The sequence below is a fragment of the Talpa occidentalis genome, unplaced genomic scaffold (assembly GCF_014898055.3).
Source record: "Talpa occidentalis isolate TD23 unplaced genomic scaffold, MPIMG_talOcc4v2.1 talOcc4.7, whole genome shotgun sequence".
Classification (NCBI taxonomy): domain Eukaryota; kingdom Metazoa; phylum Chordata; class Mammalia; order Eulipotyphla; family Talpidae; genus Talpa; species Talpa occidentalis.
The window spans coordinates 3,575,759-3,590,211 of record NW_023605083.1 but is presented as its reverse complement, the minus strand read 5'-3'; the positions used below and the strand labels follow the sequence as shown (position 1 = coordinate 3,590,211).

General features: G+C 52.2%; 1 protein-coding gene across 1 annotated transcript; it reads left to right on the top strand.

Moving 5' to 3' along the window:
- The first annotated feature begins 4,343 nt into the window (after nt 1-4,343).
- Nucleotides 4,344-12,837, top strand: EXOSC2 (exosome component 2). The gene is made up of 9 exons (XM_037493719.2): nt 4,344-4,488; nt 5,760-5,861; nt 7,542-7,587; nt 7,789-7,878; nt 8,883-8,948; nt 9,626-9,694; nt 10,638-10,814; nt 11,135-11,263; nt 11,742-12,837. The coding sequence occupies exons 1-9, from the start codon at nt 4,367-4,369 to the stop codon at nt 11,820-11,822; spliced, it is 882 nt and encodes a 293-aa protein (XP_037349616.1). The 5' UTR covers nt 4,344-4,366; the 3' UTR covers nt 11,823-12,837.
- Nucleotides 12,838-14,453: the final 1,616 nt, after the last annotated feature.

The window sequence follows — 14,453 nt, the reverse complement described above, 5'->3', positions numbered from 1 at the left end:
TTCTGCACCTGGTGCAGAGTTGCTCAGCCCTTTATACTGACCTTGTAGCCTTCAACCTTGTGAGCCTCACTTATTCGTTCTGGCTGCTTTCTTTGTAGATTCCTCACTGAAGACTTTCTATAGACACATGATTGGGGCAGCTCTGGATAAAGGCAGTTTTACTTCTAAGTTTCTGATCAAAATGCCTTTTATTTCTTTTTCTTACCATATTGCATGGTTCAGGACCTCCAGTTCTAGAGGATTCTAGATAGAGGCCACCTGGTCTGGGTCGAAACCCTGCTCTGCTTTTCACTAGCTGTGTGACCTTAGGCAAATCATTGAACATCCCTGTGCTCATGTTCTTCATCTGGAAATGGAATAGAGGATACTTAGCTCCTAAGAATGCTGTGAGGATTAAGTGGGATAACATATATATGCATACATGTATTTATCCGTATATGTATATATATGTGTGTCTGTGTGTAGAAGATGAAGCTGGTAGCTGGCACGTGGTGAGTGCTCCATAAATGGACACTGATGTTAATATGAGGATGCCTTTGGTGGGTGAGAAGAGGGGTAGCTACTCCTCCCAGAGGGCACTTGAGGCAACTGTCCTGCTCCTCTCTATCTACAGCCGTTGTCCTCAGATCTCTGGAAGTGGAGGAACAGATATCCTACATTTTCAACTTCCTTCCTGCCTTGGAGCTGGCCTGCTCGGGTGAGCGTCTGCTGGTGGAGGGGAAAGTTACAAATGGTGGCTGCTGTCTGCTTCCTCACAAGATGGCTACCTTAGGGCAGTCAGCCTCCTTATAGGTCAGCTAGCGCTTCAAAGGCCAGGGTTCCAAGAGAACCAGGTGGAAGCCACATGGGCTATTATGACCTGGCTGTGGAGACCCAGAGAGGCACCTCTGACACAAGCTGTTGCATAGTCACAAGCCTGCCCAGGGAGAAGGGGAGGAGGCCCAGATGCCACTTCTTCATTGAAGGAATATCACACAATTCATGGATGTGCTTCAAAACTGCCATAGACACAATGGCTATTTCTCATGTCTCTAGGAGAGGCTGTGCATAACTCTTCGTACACAAGAGAAATTAGAAATTTCCAGAGCATCTTCCCTTCATTTTTTTAAAGATTTATTTATTTATGCATACAAGAACTGGGGTGCAGGCCAGAGGTGTGGGGGGGTGAGAGGATTCACCAGAGACAGAGTGGGGAACAGAACAGGTAGACTGACGGAAATACACTACTGAAGGGAGTGGCGGGAGAGTCAGGAGAGGTCTGCTGTGCCATGTGGGTAGTTCCCTGGTTGGGGATGGAACTTGTGCTGCAGTGGCTGAGAATAGCTTCATAGGTTGTGTCTTAACACCTTGTGCCACCAGGGAGGCCCTGTCTTCCCTTCTTAATGGAACATGAAGTGAAGGCAGTGGGTAGATAAGGACTGGGCAAGAGTTCAGCCCAGAGAGTCCCCACTGCCTCTGCTTTCACAGTCGTCACGATTCCCTGGTTGTTTACTCTTGCCTGGAGTTCACCTGCACTCCTCAACCCTTCTCAGTTCCTTCATTTCAAGGTTCACTCAAGTGCCTCTTCTGTCAGGTTGACCTGTCTGCCCCCCACCAGCCCACCCACCCTGTCCACCCCACTCTGAGCTCCTGTCAGAGCACCTTGATAACTGGAGCAGCACATGGCCCAGCGCCATAACTCCAGTGCACACAGTGGATGCCCAGCAAGTGTGCGTCGAGTAAGCTTACTGGTGCACTTGCAGATGTTTACAGTCATGCACATCAACACCGCATTTCAGTCAACAACAGGTCACACATTTGACAGTGGCCCCCTGTAGCGTGGAACTGTGTTGCAGCCTCCACCCGGGTCACATGTGTACACTGATGTTTGCACAATGACAAAGCCACCTCATGACAAGTTTCCCTCAACGGATCCTCCCGTCGTTAAGTGATGCCAAGAGCACTTCCAAGGAACTGGGATTTGTTTTAATCCAGTGAAGTAAGACACACAAACATGGAAGCGACTGGCATGGAGATCCTGGGCACTAAGCAGCCACCATCTGAAATCTCCTCCCCCACCCCCCAAACACATCCCTGCAGGCCAACACTGAGGCAGGAAAGCTTAGGATATCTGTTCCTCTACTTCAAATGGTGTGAGGACAAAAGCTACAGGAAAGGGTAGGAGGGTGGGGGTGGACCCCAGATGACCCAGAGTCTTACACCGTGTCTTACACTCACACTGCCCTAGAGCCCTGAGCTCTAGACTCAGGGCTCACCAGGTGGGGCTGAGCAGGGAAGCCCTAAGGCTGGCAGGAGGCACAGGAGCAATGAGCAAGTGTGGGAGAGACCCTTTATAATGGCCTCCCTGAGACAGAAGGGGTGGGCTGGTTTGAACCCTCTCAGGGGCGCTGAGGCATAGAGGCTGCCGTAGCTGTCACGGAGCTGCCCTGGCAATCAGCGGTGACCTCTGGGCAGGTGGCTGGTGACCCTAGAGTGTCAGAGCCCAGACGAGGGGTTGGGAGTGTGGTTTGCATTTCCAAGGCACCTCCCAGGCCAGTGATTGATTGTCTCTACCGATTGGATCACCCTGGGAGGGGCCTTCCTGCCAGTGTCAGCACCACTCCAAGATGCCAAAGCATCAGAATCCAGAAAATAAAAGACCTTGTTATTAGCAGGCCCTGCTAAAAATGAAGCAACTAGGAACTGGGCAGCAAACAAGGTAGACAAACTGGGCACACACAGGGCTCATAGCTTGTGGGGGTCACAGAGGACAAACACAGAGATATAGATGTTTCTAAATACATCTTCTGTAACACTGTTTCCTGGCTGTCCTCTTTGTGCCAAACAGTTTCCAGCACTGAAGAAACAGATATGTCTCTTTGTTGGTGCACTCCAGGTGTTAGCAGGGGGAGGTTGCAATGAACAAGCAAATAAAGAAGAAAATCCACTGACAACAAATAAAATGGGATCAGAGATAAAGGAAAGGGACAGAGGGTTATTCTAGACTCCTTTCCTGCTGGGTATGTGAGGGAAGAGCTGAGTAAGGAGAAGGAGGCAGCCACACAAAGACCTGGGGGAAGATCATTCCCTATGCAAAACAGGCCAGTCCTGAGATGGCAACCAGCATGGTTGCCATTTTTAGTGTGATGGGAAGCCCCTAGAAAGTCCTAAGCAGGGAAGTGGTTGGGTCTGATCTGTTTTTAAGAGCTCCCTCTGGCTGCTGCATGGGGACTGGATGGTGGAATGAGGAAAACAAGCTACGAGGTGACACCTGGCGGAGAGATGCTGGTGATTGATTAGGGAGTTAGCTCTGAAGGTGCACAGGCAGGAAGTAGATGGATGGGGGGAGCCATGAATGTCATTAAAATCACACAGGGAGTTAAAATACACACTCTCAGTTTCTAGGCCCCCCCCCAACCCTGACACCTCAATCTGGGCTCAGGAGTCTCCTGGGGTGTACACTGTTTCCAGGGACCCACTTCTCTGTGGTGAGAAGAGGCAGGGATGATGCGGGGTGGGAGGCATGGGGGGGCCTGGAGCCTGGGGTCTTGTCCCAGCTGTGGGTCTGTTTGGGACTGGTGGCTCCCGGCGGCCGGCAGGAGATCCAGGCTGGCCCTGGTTGGCGGCATGTGAGAACCAAGCCACGCGGCAATTGTGAAGCACTCAGCCAAGTGCCAGGCCCTCACCGGCAAAGAGCGCTGGATCCGCGCTGGCTCCGGGGCAAAGCAGGTGTGGTGGCAGGAACATCCGCCCGGCCACCAACTGCCACGTGAATTCTAGTCCTTTTGGGGCCTCAGTTCCCTCTATAAATCGGTCTCTGTGATGGACTGAATCTTTGACTCCCCCTCAGTTCATATGTTGGAATCCTGAGGATACTGGGGGCGGGGACTCTGGGAGGCGCCCAGGTGGAGCGGGTGGAGGCTCCACGGATGGGATCAGGGTCCTTGAGAAGAGACCCCCCACCCCGTGGTCTCGGGGGACACCGGGAAGCTTCCCCGGAGGCTGCATCCGCGCCCGCCTTGACCTCGGATTCCCAGTCTCAGAACTGTGAGAAACAAACTCCTATTTACGACAGTATAACAAAATACCAGCCTAAGGTGAGTCTGAAGCAGATTAGGTAAAAAGTCATAAGCCACACAATTTGGGATTTTAATATTCCACAGGTGTAGCCCTGCCAATAGTAAACATGACAACTGAGCTCCCTCCTTCCCTCCCAGTGAACCTCACGGTTGCCAACAGGCAACATGGCTGCCAGACGCTGAGCTCCCATTGGCTGCTGCTCTCAGTCCCCGCCCCGCCCCGCCCCTCTGGGCCGCGCCCGGGAAACTGCGTAGCCGGAAGTCGCGGTTCCTGGCGAACTGCGCCTGCGCAAGGCATTGGCGCCAAGATGGCGATGGAGATGAGGCTGCCCGTCGCTCGAAAGCCGCTTAGCGAAAGCCTGGGCGCCGACACTAAGAAACATCTGGTTGTCCCGGGGGACACCATCACCACGGACACAGGCTTCATGCGGTACGTAAGGTTTGGGGGCGCGGGCAGCAGGGGGCGGCTGCAGGACTCCCTGCACGTGGCCTGCGGGCGGAAACCCGGGCCTCTGGCCGGTCTCAGGCTGGTCTCCTGAGCATCCCCGCCCCTTCGTTAACGAGGCCTCGGGCTTCTTACTCTCTGCACCTTGTATGGCCCTGTCGGCGTTTGTCTCGGCCCCCCAACCTCCACTCGCCCCACCTCTGCTGGCCGTGAATCTTGTTCCTCTCCCCGGGACCCCGTCTCGTGAGTCTTACTCGTTGGAGCCCTGGAACGCTGACGAGGGTTAAGAACATGGGCCACTCGGTAGCTTTCAGCTATGTGGGGGACTGCGGGCGTTCCTGGCATGGTCCCTCCACCCTCAGCCTCATCTCCTAGCTCAGTGCTCCTCTTTTGGGCCAGTCTGGACTTGATTGGACTCAGGACAAATATTATATTATGTGCACACCCAACTATCCAACTTTAATTCTGAGGGCAGTACACGCCCCAGCTGTAGTTAAGACTCTAGGCTCTTGAGTCAGACAATTGGGGTACTGGTCTTGATGCCATCACCTGTTATTAGCCGTCAGTTTCCTCCTGTGTACAATAACGATAATGGTAACTATTTGCTAGGGTAGTGAAGATGAGATGATATTTTGGCAATCATTAAGAAGAGATCATTAAATCATTAAGAAGAGAAGCAAACCTCACTATTCTAGCTCTCTCAGAAATAAACACCGGTGGTGTTTTAGCTTTTTTTCTTTTTTTTTTTTTGGGTACATCTGTACATATAGGAGATACAGTTACACACTGGACTTTAACTCCTTTAGTTTGAGGTTACTGGAACCTTGGAAATCTTAAGATTCAGTTCTTCATTTACACATTCAACGTGGTTGGAGTACACAACAGTGAACAGAGTGGAAATCTTGGTGGAGTTTATGTTCTAAGAGGGAGAGACAGGTAAACAATAATTACTGAGATGAATGCAGTGAAAGGGATGAAAAACTCCACAGGGAAAGTAGAATGTGGTTGGTGATACGGTGGGGTGGGCGACTATTTTCAGTGGGATAGTCATGTAGGCCTGATGGAGTGAATGACCTTTGAGTAAGATGAGGGAGTCATCCGTGTCGCTCTCTAAAGGAGGAGTGGCTGTAGGTGGGGGAGCAGCAAAACGCCAGGCTCTCCGAGGCAGGAGGAGCCTGTTAGGTTGAGGAGCACATCATCCTTGATGGGAGAGGTCATATTTCAAGTGTCACCTCAATGTCTTTCTCTTGCAACAGGGGCCATGGGACTTACATGGGGGAGGAGAAGCTCATCGCATCTGTGGCAGGTTCTGTGGAGAGAGTAAACAAGTTGATCTGTGTGAAAGCTTTGAAAACCAGGTGAGAACACAAGGTGTGTATTCTCCTTGCGGCGTCCATGCTGCACAACTAGGTCTTTTCTGCCTCCCCGCACTTCCCACCCTCACCCCAGCCTGCCCTGTCATGTAGGTGTGTGGTTTTGAGCGGGACTATAGGAAGGGGATAAAGGCGAATAGATGAGTGCAGGCTTCAAAGATTTCCCCATCTTACCTGGCCCCCCAGACCGTGGATGCCTCCTCGGCAAAATGAGGATAATAAATAGCACAGCCTGCCTTGTAAGATTTTCATTAGCATTCAGAAGGACTCAGGCCTCCCTGTGGCCTAGGGGTTAAGTCTCAGCGCTACTACTGTGACCGCCCACCACCACGGCCTGAGTTCGATCCCCAGCCAGGGAGCCAGCCCACATGGCACAGCAGACCTTTCCTGTCTCCCGCTGCTCCCATCAGCAGTGTATTTGAGTGGATCTGCTGTTCCGCTCCCTACTCTGTCTCTGGTGGATCCTCTCACCCCCTGCAACTCTGGCCTGCACCCCAGTTCTTGTATTGAAAAATAAATAAAACCTTTTTAAAAAATAGAGAACAAATATTAAAAAAGTAATAATAATAATTCAGAAGGGCTCCATAAAGGTTCACCACCAACAGGAAGCAAGTGTGGTTGCAACAGTGAGCAGGGGAAAAAGCAGGTGCAGATGCTGGCAGACCTGATGGGCAGACAGTGGGGCTGTCCTGTAGTGCTTTGCCTTCTACTTTGTGTAATCTAGGAAGCCATTGGCCGGGGAGAGGGTGTGGGCATGATCTAACTAGGTTTTAATGGAGTCATTCTGGTGGCCGTGGGGAGAGTGAAGGGGGACCGGACAGGCTTAGGAAGACAGACTTGAGACTGTTCTCTTCATATGAAGTGATGGTGGTTTGGACTCAGGGAGGCAGTAGAAGTGGAAAGAAGTGGTTAATTTTGTATGTGTTTTATGTTCTGAGTGTTTTTTCAGTCACGGAAAGGGTGTTGGATTTTGTGTTACTTGGGATTTTGAGAGAGAAAGAGAGAGTGTTTTAGGTCTGTTTTGCTTGAAGATGCCTGCTAGTCACATGTTGGGTAGCCGGCAGCTGCTGGAGTCTGGCATTCAGGAGAGTGGTCCAGTCACCAGTGGGATTTGAAGCCATTTGGTTGGATGAGCTCACCAGGAAGTTATTGTGGGGGGAACGGAGAAGTGATGCAAGGACTGAGCCTTCGCCTGGCACACCTCGCCGCCAGCACGGGATGAGGAGCTAGTGGAGGGGCCAACTCAGCAGATAGCACCCGGGCAGGCAGGTGTGTGTGGAGGGGAAAGTGAAGACACCCTTTTGGCCGGAGCCTTGTCTCGGTCTCCCTCCTCCTTTGGCTGACACAGAATTATCTGTGTTCCAGAGCCCACCCAAAAATAACTCCATACCTGCCACTGTCATGTAGTTAACAAAATAGGGGTTTCGGGCCCAGCGAACTACTGGGATAAATGGTTGTCTAAGAGTTGTCGGTGGAGACGGTGCTCATGTGGGAATGTTTGCGGTTACCAGTTCCTGAAAATAAGTCCAGACAGCGTCGTCACGTGAATTCCCTAAGTCAGTGCCCTGTCAAGGCCCTCGTCTTGTTCACCTGAGCTGGCAGATGGGGCTGGCTCTTCTGATCAAGTCTTTTCACTGATGGATGACCCTTTGTCTTACCTTCCAGATACAACGGTGAAGTAGGAGACATTGTGGTGGGAAGGATCACAGAGGTAAAGACAGTGTGGGGTTGGGTTTTACAAGGTGAAGGCGAGCTGGCCAGGCTGCGGGCGGGACAGCCACACCTCCTTGTAGTCAGCGCTCGTGTGACCTTTGATGGAAACAGTTGCCTTGGGACATTTGGGACTGTGGTTCACTCAGTGATGAGACCTCTTGCTCTTGGGTGGGTGTCCAGGTGTGGAATTTGTTTGTAGGTTCAGCAGAAGAGGTGGAAAGTGGAGACCAACTCCAGGCTGGATTCAGTGTTGCTCCTCTCATCCATGAACCTTCCCGGAGGAGAGCTGGTAAGGGTTCCGGATGGCCCGGGTTGCCCCCCATGCTCACAGAGCTCAGCGTCCTCTGCTCCCCTCGGGCAGCTTTATTTGTCCCTTGTATTTCTGTCCATCTGCCTGCCTGCTGGATGCATAGGTAGGCCTTTCACTTGACCCAGGCCTCCCAACATGGCAACATTTGACGTATGGTAGACTGAAACATCCTTGGGGAGGGAGCCCAAGAGAGTAGGGGAGGGGAGCTCTCAGATGCTTGTAGCTAGCCTTGTCCTCTCCTGAGTGCGTTGGCTTTGCACAGCGGGTATTCTCAGACAGGCTGTGTTTAGGTGCGTGTAGAGAACTGAATGGGATTGATTACTCCAGACACTGGCATGGCCTAAGCTGCAGCTCTGTGTACGACATCCTGGCTCATCTTCAACTTGGTGCACATACAGAGCACTTGCTGTGCACGGGTCCATGGAGAATGCACAGTTAAAGAGGCCTGATGAGTCCTTGGAAGGGCTCACTGACCAGCAGGGGAGGTGGGAAAACGGACCCAAATTCCTGGCTGTAGAAGAATAAACAAGTGTGTGTCGTAGAAAAGAAGGGGTTGTTTCGGTGGGAGGAGCTCATTGGAAAGATGGGCGCCGGTGCTGTCCTGGGCCGGGGGCTGAGTGTCCGAGGTGAGAAAAGGGAAACACGTGAGCAGAGAGACAGTCGCCCTAAGGGCGGTCTGCCCCTTCCAGAGCATGGAGGGCTGCAAAGAAGGGGTGTGTGGAGAAGTCGCTGCTGGGCCAGACAGGGCGAGGGGTTTGAATATCACGGCAGGAGCCTGACTGTTGCTCAGGAGGGAGGCAGAGGAAGGAGAAGAGGCGCCTTGGCAAGGCCCGCAAGGTGGATACTGGTTTCACCCGTGCAGGTTACCTACTCTCTTGTTAGGCTGCCCGCCGGCCTCTGCGCGGGAGGATGCGGGAGCTGGTGGAGAGACCGGCAGGGTCTTCCTAGGTCTGCTGCAGTCATGTGACCTTTGTGCATTGCAGAGGAGAAGATCCGCGGAGGACGAGCTGGCCATGAGGGGCTTCTTGCAGGAAGGGGACCTCATCAGTGTATCCTGCACTTGCATTCGTGTGGGCTGGGAAACTGGGGTGCTGGGAAAATGGGGCGTGAGTGGACAAGTGGCGCCCTGGCAGGCTCTGCTGCTGCCTCTCCCCAGCTGCTTGGCCAGGGACACCGCTGTGCGCAGCCCCGTGCCGCCGGCCCTCCGGGTCTGTTCTCTGTGCTCTCAGCCAGACTCGGTTTTCTCCGGAACCTTTGTTTCCACTAAGCAGGGAAACAGCCTCGTTCCTACAGAGATGCTGCGCTAATTGACGTTGAAATCAAGGGCAGCCACTAGCGCTGTTGACAAATACCTTTAACAATCATTTTGAAATGCTTATATTCATGAAGTACACTTTTCAAAAACAGTATGTGTGCTCAGACTGGTGGAAGTCTCAGAAAGTACCTACCTTGAACACCGGAATTAATGGTAATTTTTAAAACAGCGATTTTTTTTTTTTTCTACAAAGACTCACATTTTCTTCGCCATGGTCACCGGTATCCCCTGGAGTAGATGAGGCGCCGTTCCTGTTGGAACGTTTATGGCCACCCCGGGGGGAGGATGGGTGCAGTGATGTCCTCCAGGCCCGTCTGAGGCTGCCAGGCACCGTGGTGGGACAGGAGGAGAGAAAATGGAGGGGGCAGGGAGGCAGACCTGAAGTGTTTGTTCCTTCATCACCCCGGCCAGGCCGAGGTCCAGGCCGTGTTCTCGGATGGGGCGGTCTCCCTGCACACGAGGAGTCTCAAGTATGGAAAAGTAAGTTGGACTCTGACTCCCCGATGGTTTGCGGAATCCCCGTGGCGGAATCCCCAGAGTTCTCTGGCATCTGGCTAGGAGATCCCCCAAAGTTAGGTGACCCCGGACTGATGGCTTGACAGTCTTGAGTTCAGACGACAACCTCTGTCCCACGGAGGAGGTGGTTCTGGCAGCAGAGCCCCTGGGACCATGGGCGCCGAGGCCCTGCTGTCTCCGCTGCCTCCCACAGGACACTGCAGCTTGGCACTGAAACCAAGGCAGGTCGAGGACTGATGAAACGGTGGTCTCCACCCGGACTGGCTCCTGAGTGACACGGCACCGCTCTCCTGTCGAGGCTGCATGTTTCTTCGTGGCAGCAGACTCCTTAAAATGTGTTTTGATTTCTTAGCCTCTGGGCTCTGTCCAGGCGGAGGGGAACAAAAGCTGCTTCTCTTAATGGTGTGGCTGTGCCAACCACACTCACCCCTTAGGGCGGCGGAGCCGGGTGCAGACCTTCACGGTACTGCGTCTGCCCTCCGTGGGCTGGACTCTGCGCTGTCCTGCCAAGCCCACGGGTGGATTTTCACCCAGCCCTTGGCCAGTCCCCTTGCCTAGTGGTGCACATCTCGTGGCAGGGTTGGTGGTGTGGAGTTAAGGGTTCAAGCTAGGGTGTTGGATGAGGACAGCACGGCTGGGCCTTCAGGCAGCTCAGGCCCCATCCCCACCGACTGCTGCTTCCCTGACAGCCAGCTCCCCAGCCCCTGTGACAGTGACCGCGGAGGGTACCGGACGTCATCTCTCGTTGATGTATGAGAACGCGTCGTCCACACATGTTCTCCAGTCACTGTGTGCGCGTCGTGGTGAAGCAGCTGTTGATAAGACGGAACTGGGACGTGTGTTCTGTGACTTGCTTTTCGCGCACTTCACTGACGTCAGCGCCTTCACTTCCGATGTATTTCTTTAGCTCGGCCAGGGTGTTCTGGTCCAGGTTTCTCCCTCCCTGGTGAAACGGCAGAAGACTCACTTCCACGACTTGCCTTGTGGTGCCTCAGTGATCCTGGGTAACAACGGCTTCATCTGGATCTACCCTACACCTGAGCACAAAGAAGAGGATGCGGGGGGCTTTGTCGCCAACCTGGAGGTGCGTAGACGCCGCTGCTGCTGTCGGGCCGGTGGAGCGGGTGCTTTTTAGCTGTTCGTGCTGTGCTCTGAGTTCATTTAATTCTGTCACTCCGTGTTCGTAACATTGGCTGTGGCCTCTCTTTCCGAAGAGAGGAAATCAGCCAGCGGTTTGGTCTTTGTGGGCAGAGATGCCAGCTCACTGCCGAAGTACCACTGAGGGAGCTGTCGCAACAGCCTCCCTCGGGGTTGCTGTCCAATGGGCTTGCAGTCTGGTTGTGATTCCCGGGGCTGCGGTGACCGCTCACTCATTTTGATCCTGGCTCTTGTGTCCCCTGGTAGCCTGTCTCCTTGGCCGACCGAGAGGTGATCTCGCGGCTCCGGAACTGCATCGTCTCGCTGGTTGCACAGAGGATGATGCTGTATGACACCAGTATCCTGTATTGCTACGAAGCCTCCCTTCCTCACCAGGTACCTGTCCAGGGTTCCCCGGCTCCAGCTCTGTGAGCAGGTGCAGCCTCCATCTGCCCCGCTGTCCCCTTGGCGGTAGCCGCTCATCTCCCGCACCCTCTCCCATGCCCACTGACAGGAGCGGACACGGTGGCAGGCCTTGCCCATAAGCTGGTGATTGTTTCAGCGTCCAGTGCCAAGTGAACGATTTTGTGGGGTGGGGGTGCCAGTAGGACTGTCTTATCACAGCAGCTCTCTCGCTTCACCTGCCCCACCAAATTTCAGTTGTCTTTCTAATGCTCGGTGCTCTCGTCGGCTCTGTCAGGACTTTTGCTGACTTATCCAGCTGGTCCTCACCGACCGTGTATTGCAGCACTTGGCCTCTGGTCAACGGAAGGCTGGCTTACGTTAACCGCGCTTGGTTTCTACATTTGGCTTGACTTTGAGGGTCCATTTATGGTGTTTCTTTTTCTGAACAAATGCCTTTTGCCTTTTTCAGATCAAAGACATCACAAAGCCAGAAATAATGGAGGAAATTGTAATGGAAACACGCCAGAGGCTTTTAGAACAGGAGGGGTGAGGGCAGTGTCTGAAGGACTGGACTGGGTACTGGCTGGGGCCTCGTTGAAGAGTGTGGTCTCTGGTCCCACGGGCACCTCTTCAAGACCTGCGACACCCCTCGCTGGCCCCCAGCTGCTGCCTCGGCTGCAGCCCCGCTTTTTCCCCACTTTCAGGCAAAGCCTCAGGGACACGGCAGCGCCGCCAGCCTCTGGGGCTGTCTGCAGAATTCCCTGCATTCAGTTGGTGTGGGGCTTACACGAAGCGTTCCTGAGTGGATTCCCATCCTGGAATCACGGAGGGTCTTTTGTTTTCTACTTACCAATTCACAACACATGCCCGTGAAATTGCCCCTATAAAATCCATGGCCTCCCAGACCCCCAGTCGTCTGCTTCGGCCTCCATTTCCACCTCTCCAGCGCAAGTCTGACCTTGAAGAAAATGATGGGTAAAGGAGCTCCAGCAGCCAAATGGAAGAGTGAAGTTGCTCAGGCAGCCTTTCTTGGGTGGGCACTTACTTCAAGGCTCCTTGCAGCCAGGCGTGTGCGTGTCCACACCAGGTGCCGTAGCCGGACTTGCTTTTCAGGGTGATTTGTAAGAAGTTGAATCACCCACTGGGGGATGGTTTGTGGTGCTGTGATTAACATGAGAAAGAAAAAATGAAAAGCTATTTTCCACCTGTACTTAAAGTAGCAACACATTAATTAACTTTTGAACAATCCAGGGTTAAATAATAAAAAGAAGATATTGAAGTTCTCACTGAGGAATGCTAGCTTTCCATGCACTGTCTTCAGGCAGGTATCTGAAAACGGCTCTGATTTAGTTTTGGGAAACGGTTTTTAGAGGCACTTTTATTTCACATGTGGTGCTCTTTTCTGCCTGTAAGTGTGCCACTGATGCCACTTCCTATTACGTCCTGTGGCACACTTGTGCCCTGAGTCCCCCAGCAGAATGTAAATGTAGGCTTAAGGCAGCGAGATGGAACTGCATCTGTGGTTCTGAAATACAGCTCAGTGTGTTTCTTTATAACATCTCTCAACACACAGCTTTTTTTTTTTTTTTTTTTTTTTTTTTTATAGAGGCATGCTTTATTTATTTATTTATTTGTTTGTTTGTTTTGTTTATACATGCACTGGGTACAGTCAGAAGCGCGGGAGGGTGAGAGAATTCACCAGAGCCAGAGCGGGGAGCAGAGCAGGCAGAAGGACCGAAGTACACTGCTGAGGGGAGCAGCGGGCGGCAGGAGAGGTCTGCGCGCCAGGTGGGACCCTCCTCCAGTGGCCGGGGAGCAGCCGGGGATCGAACCGGTGCCACAGAGGCTGCGGGCAGCTTCGCAACCCAGTGCTCAACCGCTGCGCCACCGGGGAGGCCCTCAACACACAGCTTTTTAGCTCATGTTTATTTTCTCCCAGGTGTGCCACTTGTTTTGAGGAGTTTGCAGGTAACTGGATCTTCCACAGGCATGTTGCAACTACAGGTTCGCTCACTAATTATTTTTGAGAATGCATTCTGGGTACTCTCTCTCCCTCTTGAGGGAGGGAATTTGAAAGACTGGAGCTGAGTCCTGGGTTTGTTTTGGTTTTCACCAGGGCTGTATGTCAGCTCCTTGGGCATTTATGTCTCCTAAGCTTCCAGCCTGTGCTGTTCAATGAATCCTGAAGGTGCAGCTCTGAAGGCACCTTTGGTTACTGGCTAGCAATACTTTCTGTGGCCCAGTAGGGGGTGCTGTTGTTCAGTGTAATTCCAGTAGGTGTATTTAAAAAAAAACAAACTCAAAGTTTTACAACTACTGAAATCCCTGCAGCAACATGGGCTGCTTTGCTTGGTGAAAATGAGGACAAAATTAGACTGCACTGCATCACTCATATATAAAATGAAAATATATGAGCTTATAATTTATTAAATATTTGGCAGTCTTCTGACTCAAGCATTTGCTGGACTCTGGATTCTAGTTTTAAGCCCCCAAAAGTATTTGAAAGTGAATTCCTTAGCCATGTCAGATACTTTCCAATCGTCTGTGCTTCCTGCAGTTTCTTGTTATATAGGAAGTAGAAATGTACAGAGACTATGCGTTATAGTATAGGCTTGGGGTGCACCTAAAAGTAGAAAATGGTAAGAGGTAACTGGAGATGAGGCCTTCAGAGCGTGCCAGTAGCTCGCTGCTTGACTTTCACAGGTGTCTCAATTTTTGTGGTAAGCAAACAAAATCTTACCTGATGCTCTCAACCTGGAGAGCTTGCAGATCTGACCCCCCACTTAACAAGTGAGGAGGCCGATTCAGAGAAAGTGACACAAAGCCTGTTGACAACTGTAAATCAGAAATGGGCTTAAGGGTGGAGAGGTACCCTAAAGGGGCCCTGTAGGGCCTGAGCTGGACTGATTGGTGAAAACTGTCCAGAAATGTTATACTTTGTATTGTTACAGGTGTTGCTTAGCTCCCCTCCCTTGTGCTCCTTCAGGGTGAGGCTGCCCTCACTACACCCCCCATCCTGGCATCTAGGACAGTGCTTGGCACATGGGCTCAATAAACACTTGTGGAATGAATTCGTACTTCAAGAATGTTAGTTATGATTTAATTGATTTTAAGTTACACTGGTGAATGAGGAATGAAGCTGTACAGGAAATGATTAAAGCATGAGTGGCAACAGAAAGGT